Here is a 19,211-nt window from a genome sequence, read left to right as displayed (position 1 = left end):
GCCATTTTTGTTTACAAATTGATGTGTAAATATCACGTGATTTTCATGCACGTTTTGATTGGCTGCGTTCATACAACCTATCACATGAAAATGGGGCATGTCCTATTTCGTACAACTCACGTCCAACAAGTTGCATATGTCAAAAGTGGGACTGACTTGCCTGTTCACACGATGCAATGTGTTGCACGCAACAAATTGTATACAACTAGTTGTACCGTATGAATGCCCCTTAAGGGGCATTGAACCTCTTCACCTCTCTAGTATACCGCAGGACAACCCTGAGTCACCCTGTGTCCAGTGAGTGAGTGAGTGAGTTGTGTTTTATGCGGCTGTGAACAGTATCAGATAAATGTTACAGGAAAGTTTGTGTGTTTGTTTGTTTGTGAGCTTGTTTGTTGTTTAAAGCTGCACTCGGCTATATTCCAGCTATATGATTGTGGTCTGTCAATAATCAAGTCTGGACAAGACAATCCTTGGATTGAGCATTTCAGCCTGTGATATTCTCTCAAGTGTACTTTGTCACTTTCGTAGTTTACATCCCCCCTTTTTAAATCCTGGATACTAATATCAATATGAACATTTATATTGTGCCAAATCCCTGCCCAAGTGCATGCTCAGAGTCGCATTTCGAACAAATCCACATGCCTAAGGATTGTGCTACATGTGCTTCAGTGTGGGTTTTGACCCATGAAGATGCAGGGTAGGATAGGTCTTCGGCAACCCATGCTTTCTGTAAAAGGCGACTATGCTTGTTGTACGAGGCGACAAACAGGATCAGGTGGTCAGATTCGCTGACTTGGTAGATGCCTGTAATTGTATCCTAATTGAGTGGATTGATGCTCATGATGTCAATCACTGGAGTGGCTGGTCCAGACTCGATTATTTACGGATAGCCGTCATATAGCTGGAATATTGCCAATTGTGGCGTTAAACAACAAACAAACAAACAGTGTTGGTCACCATAGTGACTGCATTCTACTCCAAAACACTCTTCCCCCACACAGTGGCATTTATGTATTTCAAACAAATTAACATTGATTTATAACCTTTTTTCCCTTTTCGTAAGATTACTGTGAAATTCTTCCATTGACCTTGATCCAAGAAGAGTGTTTCTCAAGGTCGATGCGCCAAGTCCGCTTCCTGTAGCCAGACCTCCTCGCTGGAACATAATATCACATCAATGAATACAACAGAGAGTTTTTGTCTCTTTGTTTGTTGTTTAATGCTGCACTTATTATGCACAATATTCCATCTATATATGACACCGGTCTGTAAATAATCGAGTCTGGACCAGACAATCCAGTGATTTATATCATGAGTATAAATCCACACAATTAGGATAAGATTACTTGCATCAAACAAGTCAGTGAGTCTGACTACCCGATCGCCTCGTTAGTCGCCTCATACAACAAGTGTAGTCGCCTTTTACGGCAAGCATGGTTTGCTGAAGACGCATTCTACCCCGGATCTTCACAGGTCTTATTATTCATCTCTAACGGCACAGCATGTGCTGCCGAAGACCAATTCAACACCGTATCAACGGATAGAATACAAAATAAAGATGCCATATTGTTACAATTCAAAGACATCCACCACATGTCTCACTTAATTACTACTGATCAGTTAAGTATTAATTATATACCACTCAACCTTTGAGAGGGAATACTGACCTATTTCATACTGTTTTGTAACTTGAGGAAAGCACCTGACGTACTTGAACTGTGTACCTACTTTTATTAACCTTAAATGAAGCTGAAAATGCTCCAGTTGCATGGCAACATGGGATACTATTTGTGACATCATCCCCAAGCAGCCAATAACACACATTCAGCATTCGTGACCAACTCGTGTTATTCCGGGACAAGCCGAATAGCGACTCATGCCCCTCTTTTCATTTTTGCAACCAGGTTCCGTCTTAGCGCAAACGGGCATACCCAAAATAATTGTCAACTTGTCGTGTAATGGTTCACATATATTTCCCTATATATTATATATATTTCAGATGCAATTTAAAGCACATCAGGACATGTGGAATTATACAGTATGACTGAACACATTTAACTGTGCCTTGGGTATATTTTTAGATGCAAGACGTGTAAAATCAAAAATTATTTCTGAGGGATTCTTTGACGAAGAACCTGAAATCATGCGCGCATTCTGATTGGTTTGTCGTATTTTCGCACATAACATTCATCGATAGGGGGACGAGTCTTCTTGCAGGTTACGGAAAGAGGCGAGTGGTGACGAATGACACATTCAGGTCCAACACTCAGAATATCCCTATCAAATGTTGAGTAGCATATTTAACAAAAGCAACAAGCTGATTGATGTTCCAGTGACCAGTGACTTAACCACTTCACTACAGGTATAAAAAGCTGGTTCTAATGAAATTGATTTAGATTGTGAGGAGGATTATTTGAACCCAGTGAAAAACATCCACTAAAACTGAATTGTTTGTCACAAAGCAAAGAAATATTTTCATGAAGGGTGTTTTTGCTGATATGTCTAAGTGAGTGAGTGAACTACTGTATAAATGCACAGTCAATAATACTCCAGCTATATGTTCCAGAAGGACACTAATAGTGTCAGGACCAGGTAAACAAGTGACTGAAAACATGAGAAACAATCCACAACATAGGGGTGCAATGACACGCTCTCAGTCAAACCAAGATGCCTGATCAGCCAATCCTGCATTTGAGACAGTTCCTACAACAAGCATGAGGCAATGGGGACCTACTCGGCCCCTGGAAGCTCGATCGTGCATTTGAGTGAGTGAGTGAGTGAGTACGGTTTTACGCCGCTTTTAGCAATATTCCAGCAATATCACGGCAGGGGACACCAGAAATGGGCTTCACACATTGTACCCGTGTCAGGAATCGAACCCGGGTCTTCAGCGTAACGAGCGAACGCTTTAGCCACTAGGCTACCTGACTGCCCTTATGCATTTGAGACAGTTTCTACAACAAGCATGAGGTAATGGTGACCAACTCGGACCCTGGAAGCTCGATCATGCATTTGAGACAGTTTCTACAACAAGCATGACGTAATAGTGACCTACTCTGCCCCAGGAAGCTCGATCATGCATTTGAGACAGTTTCTACACCAAGCATGAGGTAATGGTGACCAACTGGGACGCTGGAAGCTCGATCATGCATTTGAGACAGTTCCTACAACAAGCATGAGGTAATGGTGACCAACTCGGCCCCTGGAACCTCGATCATGCATTTGAGACAGTTCCTACAACAAGCATGAGGTAATGGTGACCAACTCGGCCCTGGGAAGCTCAATCATGCATTTGAGACAGTTTCTACAACAAGCATGACGTAATAGTGAGTGAGTGAGTGAGTTTGGTTTAACGCCGCTTTTAACAGTATTCCAGTTATATCACGGCGTGTCAGCTTAATGTGGGAGGAAAGCCCCAAGTGATGCAGGTCTCAGACGTTTACCACTTCGGTGAAACCCACGAGCACGGGTATGGTGCTGACAAACCTAGAAACATAATCGGGGCGAACCGGGATTCGAAGCCACAATCATAGGTTTCTGGCGTGCCCAAGGGACGCAACTCTGCACAGCGAATCGCGACGTAATAGTGACCTACTCTGCCCCAGAATCTACACAGGGGATCAATTCTCAACTCTGTCCTTGTTTACCCTGACCATTGCAAATGTTTGCCTTGTTTACTCCTGACCATCCTACAACTCTTGCCTTGTTAACTCCTGACCATCCTACAACTCTTGCCTTGTTAACTCCTGACCATCCTACAACTCTTGCCTTGTTAACTCCTGACCATCCTACAACTCTTGCCTTGTTTACTCCTGACCATCCTACAACTCTTGCCTTGTTAACTCCTGACCATCCTACAACTCTTGCCTTGTTAACTCCTGACCATCCTACAACTCTTGCCTTGTTAACTCCTGACCATCCTACAACTCTTGCCTTGTTTACCCTGACCATCCTACAACTCTTGCCTTGTTTACTCCTGACCATCCTACAACTCTTGCCTTGTTAACTCCTGACCATCCTACAACTCTTGCCTTGTTAACTCCTGACCATCCTACAACTCTTGCCTTGTTTACCCTGACCATCCTACAACTCTTGCCTTGTTTACTCCTGACCATCCTACAACTCTTGCCTTGTTAACTCCTGACCATCCTACAACTCTTGCCTTGTTAACTCCTGACCATCCTACAACTCTTGCCTTGTTTACTCCTGACCATTGCAAATGTTTGCCTTGTTTACTCCTGACCATCCTACAACTCTTGCCTTGTTTACTCCTGACCATCCTACAACTCTTGCCTTGTTAACCCCTGACCATCCTACAACTCTTGCCTTGTTTACTCCTGACCATCCTACAACTCTTGCCTTGTTTACTCCTGACCATCCTACAACTCTTGCCTTGTTAACCCCTGACCATCCTACAACTCTGGCCTTGTTAACTAACCCCTGACCATCGCAAATGTTTGTCTTGTTAACCTCTGACCATCCTACAACTCTTGCCTTGTTAACCCCTGACCATCCTACAACTCTTGCCTTGTTTACTCCTGACCATCCTACAACTCTTGCCTTGTTTACCCCTGACCATCCTACAACTCTTGCCTTGTTAACTCCTGACCATCGCAAATGTTTGCCTTGTTTACTCCTAACCATCCTACAACTCTGGCCTTGTTAACTAACCCCTGACCATCGCAAATGTTTGTCTTGTTAACCCCTGACCATCCTACAACTCTTGCCTTGTTAACCCCTGACCATCCTACAACTCTTGCCTTGTTAACTCCTGACCATCCTACAACTCTTGCCTTGTTAACTCCTGACCATCGCAAATGTTTGTCTTGTTAACTCCTGACCATCCTACAACTCTTGCCTTGTTAACTCCTGACCATCCTACAACTCTTGCCTTGTTTACCCCTGACCATCCTACAACTCTTGCCTTGTTAACTCCTGACCATCGCAAATGTTTGCCTTGTTTACTCCTGACCATCGCAAATGTTTGCCTTGTTTACTCCTGACCATCCTACAACTCTGGCCTTGTTTACTCCTGACCATCCTACAACTCTTGCCTTGTTTACCCCTGACCATCCTACAACTCTTGCCTTGTTAACTCCTGACCATCGCAAATGTTTGCCTTGTTTACTCCTGACCATCCTACAACTCTTGCCTTGTTTACCCCTGACCATCCTACAACTCTTGCCTTGTTAACTAACCCCTGACCATCCTACAACTCTTGCCTTGTTTACCCCTGACCATCCTACAACTCTTGCCTTGTTAACTCCTGACCATCGCAAATGTTTGTCTTGTTTACTCCTGACCATCCTACAACTCTTGCCTTGTTTACCTCTGACCATCCTACAACTCTTGCCTTGTTTACTCCTGACCATCGCAAATGTTTGCCTTGTTTACTCCTGACCATCCTACAACTCTTGCCTTGTTTACCTCTGACCATCCTACAACTCTTGCCTTGTTTACTCCTGACCATCCTACAACTCTTGCCCTGTTAACTCCTGACCATCCTACAACTCTTGCCTTGTTAACTCCTGACCATCCTACAACTCTTGCCTTGTTTACCCTGACCATCACAAATGTTTGCCTTGTTTACTCCTGACCATCCTACAACTCTTGCCTTGTTTACCTCTGACCATCCTACAACTCTTGCCTTGTTTACTCCTGACCATCCTACAACTCTTGCCTTGTTTACTCCTGACCATCTTACAATTCTTGCCTTGTTAACCCCTGACCATCCTACAACTCTGGCCTTGTTAACTCCTGACCATCGCAAATGTTTGCCTTGTTTACTCCTGACCATCCTACAACTCTTGCCTTGTTAACTCCTGACCATCCTACAACTCTTGCCTTGTTTACTCCTGACCATCCTACAACTCTTGCCTTGTTTACTCCTGACCATCGCAAATGTTTGCCTTGTTAACCCCTGACCATCGCAAATGTTTGCCTTGTTAACCCCTGACCATCGCAAATGTTTGCCTTGTTAACCCCTGACCATCGCAAATGTTTGCCTTGTTAACTCCTGACCATCGCAAATGTTTGCCTTGTTAACTCCTGACCATCGCAAATGTTTGCCTTGTTTACTCCTGACCATCCTACAACTCTTGCCTTGTTTACTCCTGACCATCCTACAACTCTTGCCTTGTTTACCTCTGACCATCCTACAACTCTTGCCTTGTTTACTCCTGACCATCTTACAATTCTTGCCTTGTTTACTCCTGACCATCCTACAACTCTTGCCTTGTTTACTCCTGACCATCCTACAACTCTTGCCTTGTTAACTCCTGACCATCGCAAATGTTTGCCTTGTTTACTCCTGACCATCCTACAACTCTTGCCTTGTTTACCTCTGACCATCCTACAACTCTTGCCTTGTTTACTCCTGACCATCACAAATGTTTGCCTTGTTTACTCCTGACCATCCTACAACTCTTGCCTTGTTAACCCCTGACCATCCTACAACTCTTGCCTTGTTAACCCCTGACCATCCTACAACTCTTGCCTTGTTAACTCCTGACCATCGCAAATGTTTGTCTTGTTAACCCTTGACCATCCTACAACTCTTGCCTTGTTAACCCCTGACCATCCTACAACTCTTGCCTTGTTAACTAACCCCTGACCATCGCAAATGTTTGTCTTGTTAACCCTTGACCATCCTACAACTCTTGCCTTGTTTACTCCTGACCATCACAAATGTTTGCCTTGTTTACTCCTGACCATCCTACAACTATTGCCTTGTTTACTCCTGACCATCCTACAACTCTTGCCTTGTTTACTCCTGACCATCCTACAACTCTGGCCTTGTTAACTAACCCCTGACCATCGCAAATGTTTGTCTTGTTAACCCCTGACCATCCTACAACTCTTGCCTTGTTAACCCCTGACCATCCTACAACTCTTGCCTTGTTAACTCCTGACCATCGCAAATGTTTGCCTTGTTTACTCCTGACCATCCTACAACTCTTGCCTTGTTTACCCCTGACCATCCTACAACTCTTGCCTTGTTTACTCCTGACCATCGCAAATGTTTGCCTTGTTTACTCCTGACCATCCTACAACTCTTGCCTTGTTTACTCCTGACCATCGCAAATGTTTGCCTTGTTAACTCCTGACCATCACAAATGTTTGCCTTGTTTACTCCTGACCATCGCAAATGTTTGCCTTGTTATCCCCTGACCATCCTACAACTCTTGCCTTGTTTACTCCTGACCATCGCAAATGTTTGCCTTGTTAACTCCTGACCATCACAAATGTTTGCCTTGTTTACTCCTGACCATCTTACAATTCTTGCCTTGTTTACTCCTGACCATCCTACAACTCTTGCCTCGTTTACTCCTGACCATCCTACAACTCTTGCCTTGTTATCCCCTGACCATCCTACAACTCTTGCCTTGTTAACTAACCCCTGACCATCGCAAATGTTTGTCTTGTTAACCCTTGACCATCCTACAACTCTTGCCTTGTTAACCCCTGACCATCCTACAACTCTTGCCTTGTTAACTAACCCCTGACCATCACAAATGTTTGCCTTGTTAAACCCTGACCATCCTACAACTCTTGCCTTGTTAACCCCTGACCATCCTACAACTCTTGCCTTGTTAACTAACCCCTGACCATCGCAAATGTTTGCCTTGTTAAACCCTGACCATCCTACAACTCTTGCCTTGTTAACCCCTGACCATCCTACAACTCTTGCCTTGTTAACTAACCCCTGACCATCGCAAATGTTTGCCTTGTTAAACCCTGACCATCCTACAACTCTTGCCTTGTTAACTCCTGACCATCCTACAACTCTTGCCTTGTTTACTCCTGACCATCCTACAACTCTTGCCCTGTTAACCCCCAACCTGATCCGAGAATGCCTACCACTGTCGATCCTCCTCTCTTGAGTGCGAGCAGCTTCTCCAAGATCCGTTCACAGGCACTGGTTTGTGAAATATCTTTGTCGTCTTTGTGAACCAGCTCAAGAGCTTCCTTGTAGTATTTCTGAGCCTTTCCCACATCACTGTAGCGGCAGGCAACTGCTCCGAGACCTTCCAGAGATTGCCACTGTGTCCGGATATCACCTGCAAATTAGTGTCACAGCATGTTGCAAGATATAGTGGATAAAAGAGAAGCACCATGATTCCTGCAGTTTGCGTCTTAAACTCTGAGTAAATGTTAAGTTATATTTATTCCTGTGCTGCCAGTTGTTGATCTTTTGCTTGATAGAGGTATAAGTATCTGTACTTAAATGTTGTATTGAAAGAACAAAAGTCAATATTGACATCATTTATTCCTTGTAGATCACCTTGAGCTTTGGCAGTGGTGAGAGCCAGAAGATATGCCTCTTGGGCCCCGCTGATGTCCTTGTTTATACTGTCAGCATATGCCTTGTTTACATGACAATGGCCTTGAGCCTTGTAACTCTTCTGTCTGCCTGAAAAGGATGAATATACATATGTGACACAATTGTAATCACAGTATATTTCTTTGTCTTTTTCAATGGTAAAAACACTATTTTGATATACTACAATATTTGGTAATAGATGCTAGATAGCGGCAGGCAAACATACCATATTTGTCAATAGCTATTTCATGGAACTTTAAAGCTGTCAGTGCTGCTTGTCTGTTGTCCACAGACTTGAAGTTGTGCACAGCACCAATGTTCTGGAAGAGGACAGCCTCGTTCCTCTGGACATTGTTGTCGGCCAAGGGCAGCATGTGCAGAGCCTGTTTGAAGCAGTCAAGCGCCCTATCCATCTCTCTCAGCTGGGTGAACAGCAGGCCTATCTCGTTCAGGATGGGCACTGAAATACACAAGGTCAACATCAACACAAGGTCAACATCAACACAAGGTCAACATCAACACAAGACCAACATCAACACAAGGTCAATGTCAACACAAGGTCAACATCAACACAAGGTCAACATCAACACAAGGCCAATATCAACACAAGGCCAATGTCAACACAAGGCCAACATTAACACAAGGGCAACATCAACACAAGGTCAACATCAACACAAGGTCAACATCAACACAAGGTCAACATCAACACAAGGCCACATCAACACAAGGCCAACGTCAACACAAGGTCGAGGTCAACACAAGGTCAACATCAACACAAGGTAAACATCAACACAAGGTCAACATCAACACAAGGCCAACATCAACACAAGGTCAACATCAACACAAGGTCAATTCAACACAAGGTCAACATCAACAAAAGGCCAACGTCAACACTAGGTCGAGGTCAACACAAGGTAAACATCAACACAAGGTCAACATCAACACATGGTCAACATCAACACAAGGCCAACATCAACACAAGGTCAACATCAACACAAGGTCAACATCAACACAAGGTCAACATCAACACAAGGCCAACATCAACACAAGGTCAACATCAACACAAGGTCAACATCAACACAAGGCCAACATCAACACATGGGCAACATCAACACAAGGTCAACATTAACACAAGGTCAACATCAACACAAGGTCAACGTCAACACAAGGTCAACATCAACACAAGGGCAACATCAACACAAGGCCAACATCAACACAAGGTCGAGGTCAACACAAGGTCAACATCAACACAAGGTCAACATCAACACAAGGTCAACATCAACAAAAGGCCAACGTCAACACTAGGTCGAGGTCAACACAAGGTCAACATCAACACAAGGTCAACATCAACGCAAGGCCAACATCAACACAAGGTCAACATCAACACAAGGTCAACATCAACACAAGGTCAACATCAACACAAGGCAACATCAACACAAGGCCAATATCAACACAAGGGCAACATCAACACAAGGTCAACATCAACACAAGGTCAACATCAACACAAGGTCAACATCAACACAAGGCCAACATCAACACACGGGCAACATCAACACAAGGGCAACATCAACACAAGGGCAACATCAACACAAGGTCAACATCAACACAAGGTCAACGTCAACACAAGGCCAACGTCAACACAAGGCCAACGTCAACACAAGGCCAACATCAACACAAGGTCAACATCAACACAAGGTCAACATCAACACAAGGTCAACATCAACACAAGGTCAACATCAACACAAGGTCAACATCAACACAAGGGCAACATCAACACAAGGCCAACATCAACACAAGGTCGAGGTCAACACAAGGTCAACATCAACACAAGGTCAACATCAACACAAGGTCAACATCAACAAAAGGCCAACGTCAACACTAGGTCGAGGTCAACACAAGGTCAACATCAACACAAGGTCAACATCAACACAAGGTCAACATCAACACAAGGTCAACATCAACACAAGGTCAACATCAACACAAGGCCAACATCAACACACGGGCAACATCAACACAAGGTCAACATTAACACAAGGGCAACATCAACACAAGGTCAACATCAACACAAGGTCAACATCAACACAAGGCCAACATCAACACAAGGCCAACGTCAACACAAGGTCAACATCAACACAAGGTCAACATCAACACAAGGCCAACATCAACACAAGGTCAACATCAACACAAGGTCAACATCAACACAAGGCAACATCAACACAAGGCCAATATCAACACAAGGGCAACATCAACACAAGGTCAACATCAACACAAGGTCAACATCAACACAAGGTCAACATCAACACAAGGCCAACATCAACACACGGGCAACATCAACACAAGGTCAACATCAACACAAGGTCAACGTCAACACAAGGCCAACGTCAACACAAGGCCAACGTCAACACAAGGCCAACGTCAACACAAGGTCAACATCAACACAAGGTCAACATCAACACAAGGTCAACATCAACACAAGGTCAACATCAACACAAGGCAACATCAACACAAGGCCAATATCAACACAAGGGCAATATCAACACAAGGGCAACATCAACACAAGGTCAACATCAACACAAGGTCAACATCAACACAAGGCCAACATCAACACAAGGCCAACGTCAACACAAGGTCGAGGTCAACACAAGGTCAACATCAACACAAGGTCAACATCAACACAAGGTCAACATCAACACAAGGCAACATCAACACAAGGCCAATATCAACACAAGGGCAATATCAACACAAGGGCAACATCAACACAAGGTCAACATCAACACAAGGTCAACATCAACACAAGGCCAACATCAACACAAGGCCAACGTCAACACAAGGTCGAGGTCAACACAAGGTAAACATCAACACAAGGTCAACATCAACACAAGGTCAACATCAACACAAGGCCAACATCAACACAAGGTCAACATCAACACAAGGTCAACATCAACACAAGGTCAACATCAACACAAGGCCAACATCAACACACGGGCAACATCAACACAAGGTCAATTTCAACACAAGGTCAACATCAACACAAGGTCAACATCAACACAAGGCCAACATCAACACAAGGTCAACATCAACACAAGGTCAACATCAACACAAGGTCAACATCAACACAAGGGCAATGTCAACACAAGGGCAACATCAACACAAGGTCAATTTCAACACAAGGCCAACATCAACACAAGGCCAACATCAACACAAGGCCAACATCAACACAAGGCCAACGTCAACACAAGGTCGAGGTCAACACAAGGTCAACATCAACACAAGGTCAACATCAACACAAGGTCAACAGCAACACAAGGCCAATGTCAACACAAGGTCAACATCAACACAAGGTCAACATCAACACAAGGTCAACAGCAACACAATGCCAACAGCAACACAAGGCCAACATCAACACAAGGTCAACAGCAACACAAGGCCAATGTCAGCACAAGGTCAACATCAACACAAGGGAGCATGGCAGGCCAAGTGGATGAAGAAGCTTAAGCAATGCAGAATTGTGTCCCCCTTGAGGTCCACTGTTTACTCTGTGAAAGTCTATATGAGAGAATACCCACTTTGTGCCAGAAAGCATGGGCTTTTCAGATCAATTGGGACTTCAACAATTGTTCACGATTTTTTTATTTCTTTTGACAACTAAAATTATAAGACAACCCACCATCACTATTCATCCATAACTTGTTGGGATCAGGATAATTTTGGTTCACACCTTTACATAATGCCCTATAAGTCCCTTTATATTGGTGGCAATAAGCTTTGTGGCGTGGTTCTTGTGGGCTACCCTGCTTCCAAATTAATACTCGCGCTAAAGTCTACCTGCTTTTGAGCAGGAACCTTTCCAGGGTTACCAGCTTCTGAGTGGGAACCTTGTCTTTCCCGACTTTTCAGCCATGGAATTGTAAATAGCTTACGTTGGGGCAACCAACTGCCACGCATATTGGCCTGCTGACAGTAGTCGTCATGTCAGCAGTAGTTGACATTTGGGCTGGCAGCAGTAGCTGTTACACATTTGGGCCGCGGGTAGCCGCCACAATGGTTTTACTAACTGGGCCAGGCAGCGGTAGCTGCTTTTGGCAGCGTGGTAGTTGCCAAGCAATGATAGCATTTAAATATGCTACCGGGGCCAGGACAGCAGCAGTGGCTGCTAATGGCTATTGGCAATGCTAATTGCCATAGCATCAGTAGCTTTTTCATCTACCCAACTAACAGCTTAGTAGTCCATCCACTCTCATCTCGGGTTTTTATTATAGGTAGCCCCTGCCTCTCACACGATAAAGGTATTTAGTACCCATGTTGTACTGAAAACTCAAGCACTATCAGTTTCACAGGGAATAATATTTATCCTTTTCCCATGTACAGTCCTTTGCTTCAGCCTTAAACCTACCCAGGTATTGTGAAGTTTGTGCTGAGTCAGCTAATTCACGAAACTTCTTAGTTGTCTCCCTTACTTCACGGTCATATCCTCCCTTGTACGTAACTGCACATGAAACAAAGCATTGATTTACTTTGGTAAGATAATCAGTAAGCAAACACATAAATAGATAAATAAATCTATCTCAGGAGTACATAGGAGGGGTCCAGACAGTATCTTAAACTGCTCACCGTCCCATATTCAGTAGGTCTGTAGCAAAAGTGAAAATTCCTAAATTGGAATTTCCCATTCATGTTGAAATAGTTATAACTAATTTTTACAGCTTTGTAGCAGTGACTTGCATTTCACTGATAACAGGATAAAAAGGAACAGGTATTAACGATCGTTTCTACACTATGGCATTGAATAAAATGTTAAAATACAATCTTAAAATACCTCTGAATTTAAGAAAAAAAGAAGTTTTAAAACATCCCAACTTGGAACAAAACATACTTATTATTTCGGTCAATTTGGCTGCCATTAGCGCACTCTACTTTGTAATCCTTGATTGCTGATAAAACATCAGTAAACACAACTAAAGGGCTTCCGAACTAAATGTTTCAGAGGTTTCTTCACAAAAACAACAAGAAATACTGCTCATTGATACAAGAAGTTGTATTCTATAAACTCATTTACAGTAGAACACAGACAGAGCGAACAAACGGATACAACAAAATCCCTGATTTATCTCCTATATATTATCATTACGAACATAACAAACAGTCTACAGCGAACTAGCGTATATAGCAAATTGATGTCTGATCCACGACAAGCCAAAATACAACTAATTAGTGACATGTATAGCGAATTGAGAAATCTCACTCAGTGTCAATTGTCACCGACAACTGGCTATATGCAATCAGTGGCAAATCAACACAATCGTGGTGAATCAACACAATCAGTGGTGACGATTCAATCTTGTTAAACTTGCTTTATGTTAATCTTATCCATGCATGTAATTGGTCTTATCTTGTCTGTAAAACAAACATAAAACCTTTGCAGTTTCACAAATGCAGTCAGCAAAACAAAGCCAGAGCAATATCCCCGACCAAACTTCTCCCCGTATGAAATTCCTCAAATGCTAAATACATATTTGATAAAGAAGGTTCTAAAAATGTTATGAATTTAATGTTATTTAATAAATGTTCTGAAATGTTATCAATTGAATGCTGTGAAGTGATCCCTTCTAATACAAGTCAATGCTGCAACTATGTGTATTGTGTTTTGTTTTATCCAAGATGGCAGACGTTCTGAGCAAAATTGTATATACGAACAATGTCAATAATGAACTGCATTCTCTGGTCCCTTGTAGTTTGTTACATCAGTGTTCGGTATTATTACTTCTTTATTTGTATCACATCCACAATCTATTCTGATTGGACTCTAAAACAATTTTTTTGCCTCTTATTCTACACATAAACTATACATGTACATCCTTTCCAAAGCCAAACCTTATTTGCAGTGGTTAACTGCATGGTAATCTAATCTTACGTACATCTTCAGAAAACATATATTTTTTGGATCATGCTGACCATGTTAACATACAAAATGGTATGAAACTATCAAAAAGGCTTGAGGAAAAACAAAAACATATCACTGGAAAGGTGAAAAAAGTCCAATAATACAGGTATTGCATCAAGATGATGCAAAATCAAATATTAAGTGTATGTTTGGTTCAATACATCTAAACGATTCACTATGAACATGTTCTCACCTGTCCTCCTGCCAAACTGTTGGACCAAAATGAGACACTTGTCAGAAGCAGTGTATGCTTCATCGTGTACATTTGGTTAAATACATCTAAACGATTCACTATGAACATGTTCTCACCTGTCCTCCTGCCAAACTGTTGGACCAAAATGAGACACTTGTCAGAAGCAGTGTATGCTTCATCGTGTACGTTTGATTCAATACATCTAAAAGATTCACTATGAACATGATCTCACCTGTCCTCCTGCCAAACTGTTGGACCACCATGAGACAATCGTCAGCTGCAGTGTATGCTTCATCTGTGTTGTTGACTTCATACAGAAGATAGGCAATATCACACATCATCTGCAGCTGCTTCAGGGGGGACTTCAGATACGCGTACACTCCAGACAACTGCTGCTTGTAGTCTATCAACGCTTCGGGGTTGTCCTTCTCAAAGTCGCACAACTGTTCCAGAATGTACTTCTTTAAAGAAACATTCATATTACTTTGCAACAAGTTTAACTGATCCAAAGCTTTCTTGTAGAAGAAAACGGTTTTGGACTGTTTTCCAGAATGGTGTTCAGCCAATCCATGAATAAAAGACAGTTCACCTTCATTTAAAGTGTCAAGATAGCCCTTACTTAATTTCCGTAAATACTCAAGTGCTCTTTTTCCATTTCTGTTTGCAGCGTAGGCAGTGGCCAGATTGTAGATGCATGTCTCTTTGACCGAGATGGAGTCTGTGTGCACGGCAAGTTCATGCGCTTTCTTGAATTCCTCCAGGGCGCCTCTGGCATTGCCTTGTGTGTACAGGTTCTGTCCATTCTGGGCCAACCTGATAATGTCCATAATGGCTGTGTCTCCCATCGTCATTGTTGTGTCTGTGATTAAAAGAAAATTGTACAAAATGCTTGCTAAGAACTATTATATCATTATATGATTGAGAGAAATATTGTCCCTACCCACTTTATCGATCTAAGCTTTGTCTTGCCACTGTAAAATATGTTTACTTAAGTTCTCTACACACATCTCCCATTTACTGATGCAAACCTTCAAATTTGAGTGAGTGAGGTATGCCCGGCCATTGTCAGTCCCTTCTGAATGGATGTGTGTGTGTGTGTGTGTGAGTTGGGTTTAACGCCGCTTTTAACAGTATTCCAGTTATATAAATGCGTGTCAGCTTAATCAGGGAGGAAAGCCAGAAGTAATGCAGGTATCAGACGTTTACCACTTCGGTGAAACCCACGAGCACGGGTATGGTGCTGACAAACCTAGAAACAGAATCGGGGCGAACTGGGATTCGAACCCACAATCATAGGTTTCTGGCATGCCTAAGGGACGCAACTCTGCACAGCGAATCGCGGCGCCTTAGACGACTGGGCCACCCGTGCCCCCTTTCAAATTTGACCTATACAAGGGATGACCGATAAGCTCTAGGCTTTAGCCTTGATATACGTGGATATCACATCATGTCATGTCAACACACAAAAATAACACTGTTACAAAATTCCTATGTGAGACTCAGAACTTATCAATCAACCCTGATGTAGGTGTGTGTGTGTTTGTTGTTAAAGGCAGCACTCCGCAATATCATGACGAATGGAATAAGGTGGTTGTTTTATTAAATTTTACGTTCTGGGTCCTGTAACAGAGACTAACAGAGCCCCATCACCCATCCAATGTAGTCATGTCTAGCAACAAGCACTGACTGCTTGGGACATACTACATTGGCCGTATTAAGCACCCTGCTCCAATAAGCGCCCCTGGCCAACTTCTAGTCCGATCTGTAAGTACAGTAGACTATGTTTATAACAAACAGGCATTTAACGAACTGACGGATATAACGAACAACCTTCCCGGACATTTGCTGTATATATGCTTATAACAAATTACGGTTATAAAAAAAGTTATTGGTGGTTCCTTTGAGTTCGTTATAACCAGAGTTTACTGTAATCTCTATAGGTGCCTCTGAAATTTAACATGTCAGTTCATATTTGTGTATATGACAAATGTGTTTTTAAAAAAACAAAGCACAGAACAGGGTTAGAAACTAACAGTTTTTGTCCACTAGTCCTTATAATGATAACATATAGCAAAACCCTTAAAATGGGCTAATTTCTACTCGTCCTTAGGATAGCTTTACTATTGGGCAGTTTGGTAAGGACTACAGGACTAGTGCCAATTTCTAACGCTGCAGAAGATGTATATATGTGTTTATTATTATTACTAAAAATATACACATTTTTAGTTTAATCAAGTCATCCAGTTGATTAGGTTCTAGACTCGGGATATCATCCTAAATATAGATATATGATCCTAGATATATCGATACGCTTGCATGCATGATCAATCGCAAGAAAGCGCGAGACCCTTCATGAGCAAAGATCAACAAGGAAGACTGCTGACTAAGAGGCCATTGTACAGGCCTAGATGTATTGACCAGACAACAGAGGTAACCAAAATATGCAAATCTACGTGCGTCAGGAGCCACACGTAATCATAAGTCTACTAAAACAGAAACTTACCTTTGTCATTTACATACAACCGCCTATATATTCGTGAGCACCAAGGCGCAAGCACCTGCTTTGTTTTGTGCTGTTATGGCAACGTCAATGTTTAGAGTTACTCCCCTTCCATTTTCCGACAACACGGTTGCAGGGGGCGTGGACCTTGTTTCTGAGTGACACTGTTTGAGAAATCGATCTTTGTATCATGGTAGCCGGGAACTTATCATCTGGACTCCCTCTGAAAAGTTTTAAACGGTTAAACCACTTAAAATGGAACTCAGAACTGAAATGGATAATTTCAAGGATCGCTTTACAAAAAATATTGCTGAAACACTTTAAATATCAACATGTGTTTGTTTATTACCGAAGCGAACGTAAAATCGCCAATTTTAACCAACATGACATATTTTCATGGAATATACACTGTAAGTAATGGCATAAAGCCTAACGTGGGGAGCATAAAACCCCATGCACCCCGAGTAATTCTGCTACAACGAATTTATCTTACCGACATGTTTTTATATGACTCTGTAAAACAATTCAAACAAATTCAAAATTGATAGAAAACAGCTGTTCCGTTGAGCGGGTCTAGCTTGTACTATTTCACGTGACTTTCATTGACTCGGAATAAGGGTGAGATATTTTGCTTCGAAGCGGGGTATAAGGGATTTATGAAATAATGACACAATGCTATTTCCTAATTTCTTTAATTTCTATAGATGTTTTCCTTTTAAGGAAGGTTGGGCATGTACTGTATATAATGCATCAAACGTATCTTTGCAAGTTTTCTTTCTGAGAATGAGTGAGTTAGTGAGGGTTTGCAACACCGAAACTCACGGAGAGCTCATAAATTTGTGGAAATAAAAACACTCAGCCTCAAATAAAAGTCTCGACCACAGTATGGCCATCACCATCAATACAGAATATTTTCGCAAGCGAGCAAAGCTTTAAACTTTGACAGAGATGCCTGTAACCCTTATTTATTAATGATAATTTCAAATCTTCCATTTCATGATGCCAATACAGTTGTTGACTGTGATGGGTACTGACCGTTAAGCATCATATACCCTTACTTTGAAACTGACTAGCAAAAGAAACGTTACCAATAAAAAAAATTGTTCCTAAAAACAGATCAGGAAGAAATTGTATGGTCAAAAGACACGAATTAACAACATCTTTCTAAGTTTAGCCATGAGAATCAAGTTGGCCTAAAATTTACCTTATTGTAGTTTGAGATGCATCAGATGTAAGGATGAAGGGTGTGTTTTGGTTGAAATATGCAAGGATTGGGGTTGTTGTAAGGGTTTGCTTTAGCTTTTCGAAAGCCCGTTGGCAATTGTTGGACCATTTGAAAGGTGCTTCTTTTTTCAGAAGGTTGTGAAGAGGGAAGACGATGCCAGGAAGGTTTGCTACAAATTTGTGGTAATATGAGACCAAATCTAAGAAATGACACACGTCATGTACATTTTTAGAATGTGGGATCTGTGTGACTGAATCTATTTTTGAAGTATTTCGACATGGATGCCATCTTTGCTGAAGAAATGCCCTAGGTAGGTGACTTTGTTTTACATTTGCTCGGTTTTAGAATGAGTCCTGCTTCTTTGATCTTCTGAAATACTTGAATACCTTGAGGTGACTCAAATGTTCCAAAACGTTTTAGAACATAGTATGGCATCCACATATATGGCATCTACATATATTTATATTTTAGTGAACAGTGAGAAAATTTTAACATTCTTTCCATAGGTTGAATTTGAAATGTGCAGTAAAAAAATAATCTCAGCTCTCATTTTAAAGGAAAAAAATCTCCGCCCCCAAAAATGAAGAAAAAAACACGACTGTACCAAAAATAACATTGTTAGTGTGTTTATTAAAAAGAAATTCCCTGATTTGTCATTCCCTGTAACATATACGTGGGGTTTTCGCACGCACGAGAATGTTTCCAGGAACCGACCATTTGATATTACAAATTGTATTTGAAACACATAATTTTGCCTCAGGGTTTATACCCATCCACATACACGCACGCACGCACGCACGCACGCACGCACGCACGCACGCACGCACAAAAATCCCTAGCTGTCCTGAAGTGTACGAAGTTCGAAAACATTGTGGGCTCATCTTTGAGAAAAGATCTATCTCTAACCAAATTACATAACATTTCTGTTCAGTACAGTGGTAGATATGTATGCTCGCGTGTTTAGATCTCTAAACCATTGGAAATAGTATAATGACTTTGGAGAAACCTAAACCGTTTCGTGCGTTG

The 19,211-nt window shown here is 42.0% G+C and overlaps 1 protein-coding gene across 2 annotated transcripts in view; it reads right to left on the bottom strand.

Annotated features, from left to right (window-relative positions):
• Positions 1-17,043, bottom strand: part of LOC139460917 (uncharacterized) — a 51,647-nt gene extending 34,604 nt beyond the window's left edge. For both annotated transcript variants that reach the window (XM_071242429.1, XM_071242495.1), the window contains exons 1-7: positions 16,964-17,043; positions 14,693-15,319; positions 12,720-12,812; positions 8,553-8,786; positions 8,288-8,416; positions 7,864-8,063; positions 1,047-1,159 (exon numbers count right to left, since the gene is read on the bottom strand). In XM_071242429.1, coding sequence (XP_071098530.1) covers positions 1,047-1,159; positions 7,864-8,063; positions 8,288-8,416; positions 8,553-8,786; positions 12,720-12,812; positions 14,693-15,311 — 1,388 coding nt within the window. In that variant the 5' untranslated portion in view covers positions 15,312-15,319; positions 16,964-17,043. The remainder of the gene's footprint in view (positions 1-1,046; positions 1,160-7,863; positions 8,064-8,287; positions 8,417-8,552; positions 8,787-12,719; positions 12,813-14,692; positions 15,320-16,963) is intronic.
• Between the last annotated feature and the right edge of the window lie 2,168 nt (positions 17,044-19,211).

The sequence above is a fragment of the Haliotis cracherodii genome, unplaced genomic scaffold (genome assembly GCF_022045235.1).
Source record: "Haliotis cracherodii isolate W230 unplaced genomic scaffold, xgHalCrac1.p SCAF_1, whole genome shotgun sequence".
NCBI lineage: Eukaryota > Metazoa > Mollusca > Gastropoda > Lepetellida > Haliotidae > Haliotis > Haliotis cracherodii.
Note: the sequence above shows the minus strand (reverse complement) of the source record. Positions and strands in the feature narration are given on the sequence as shown.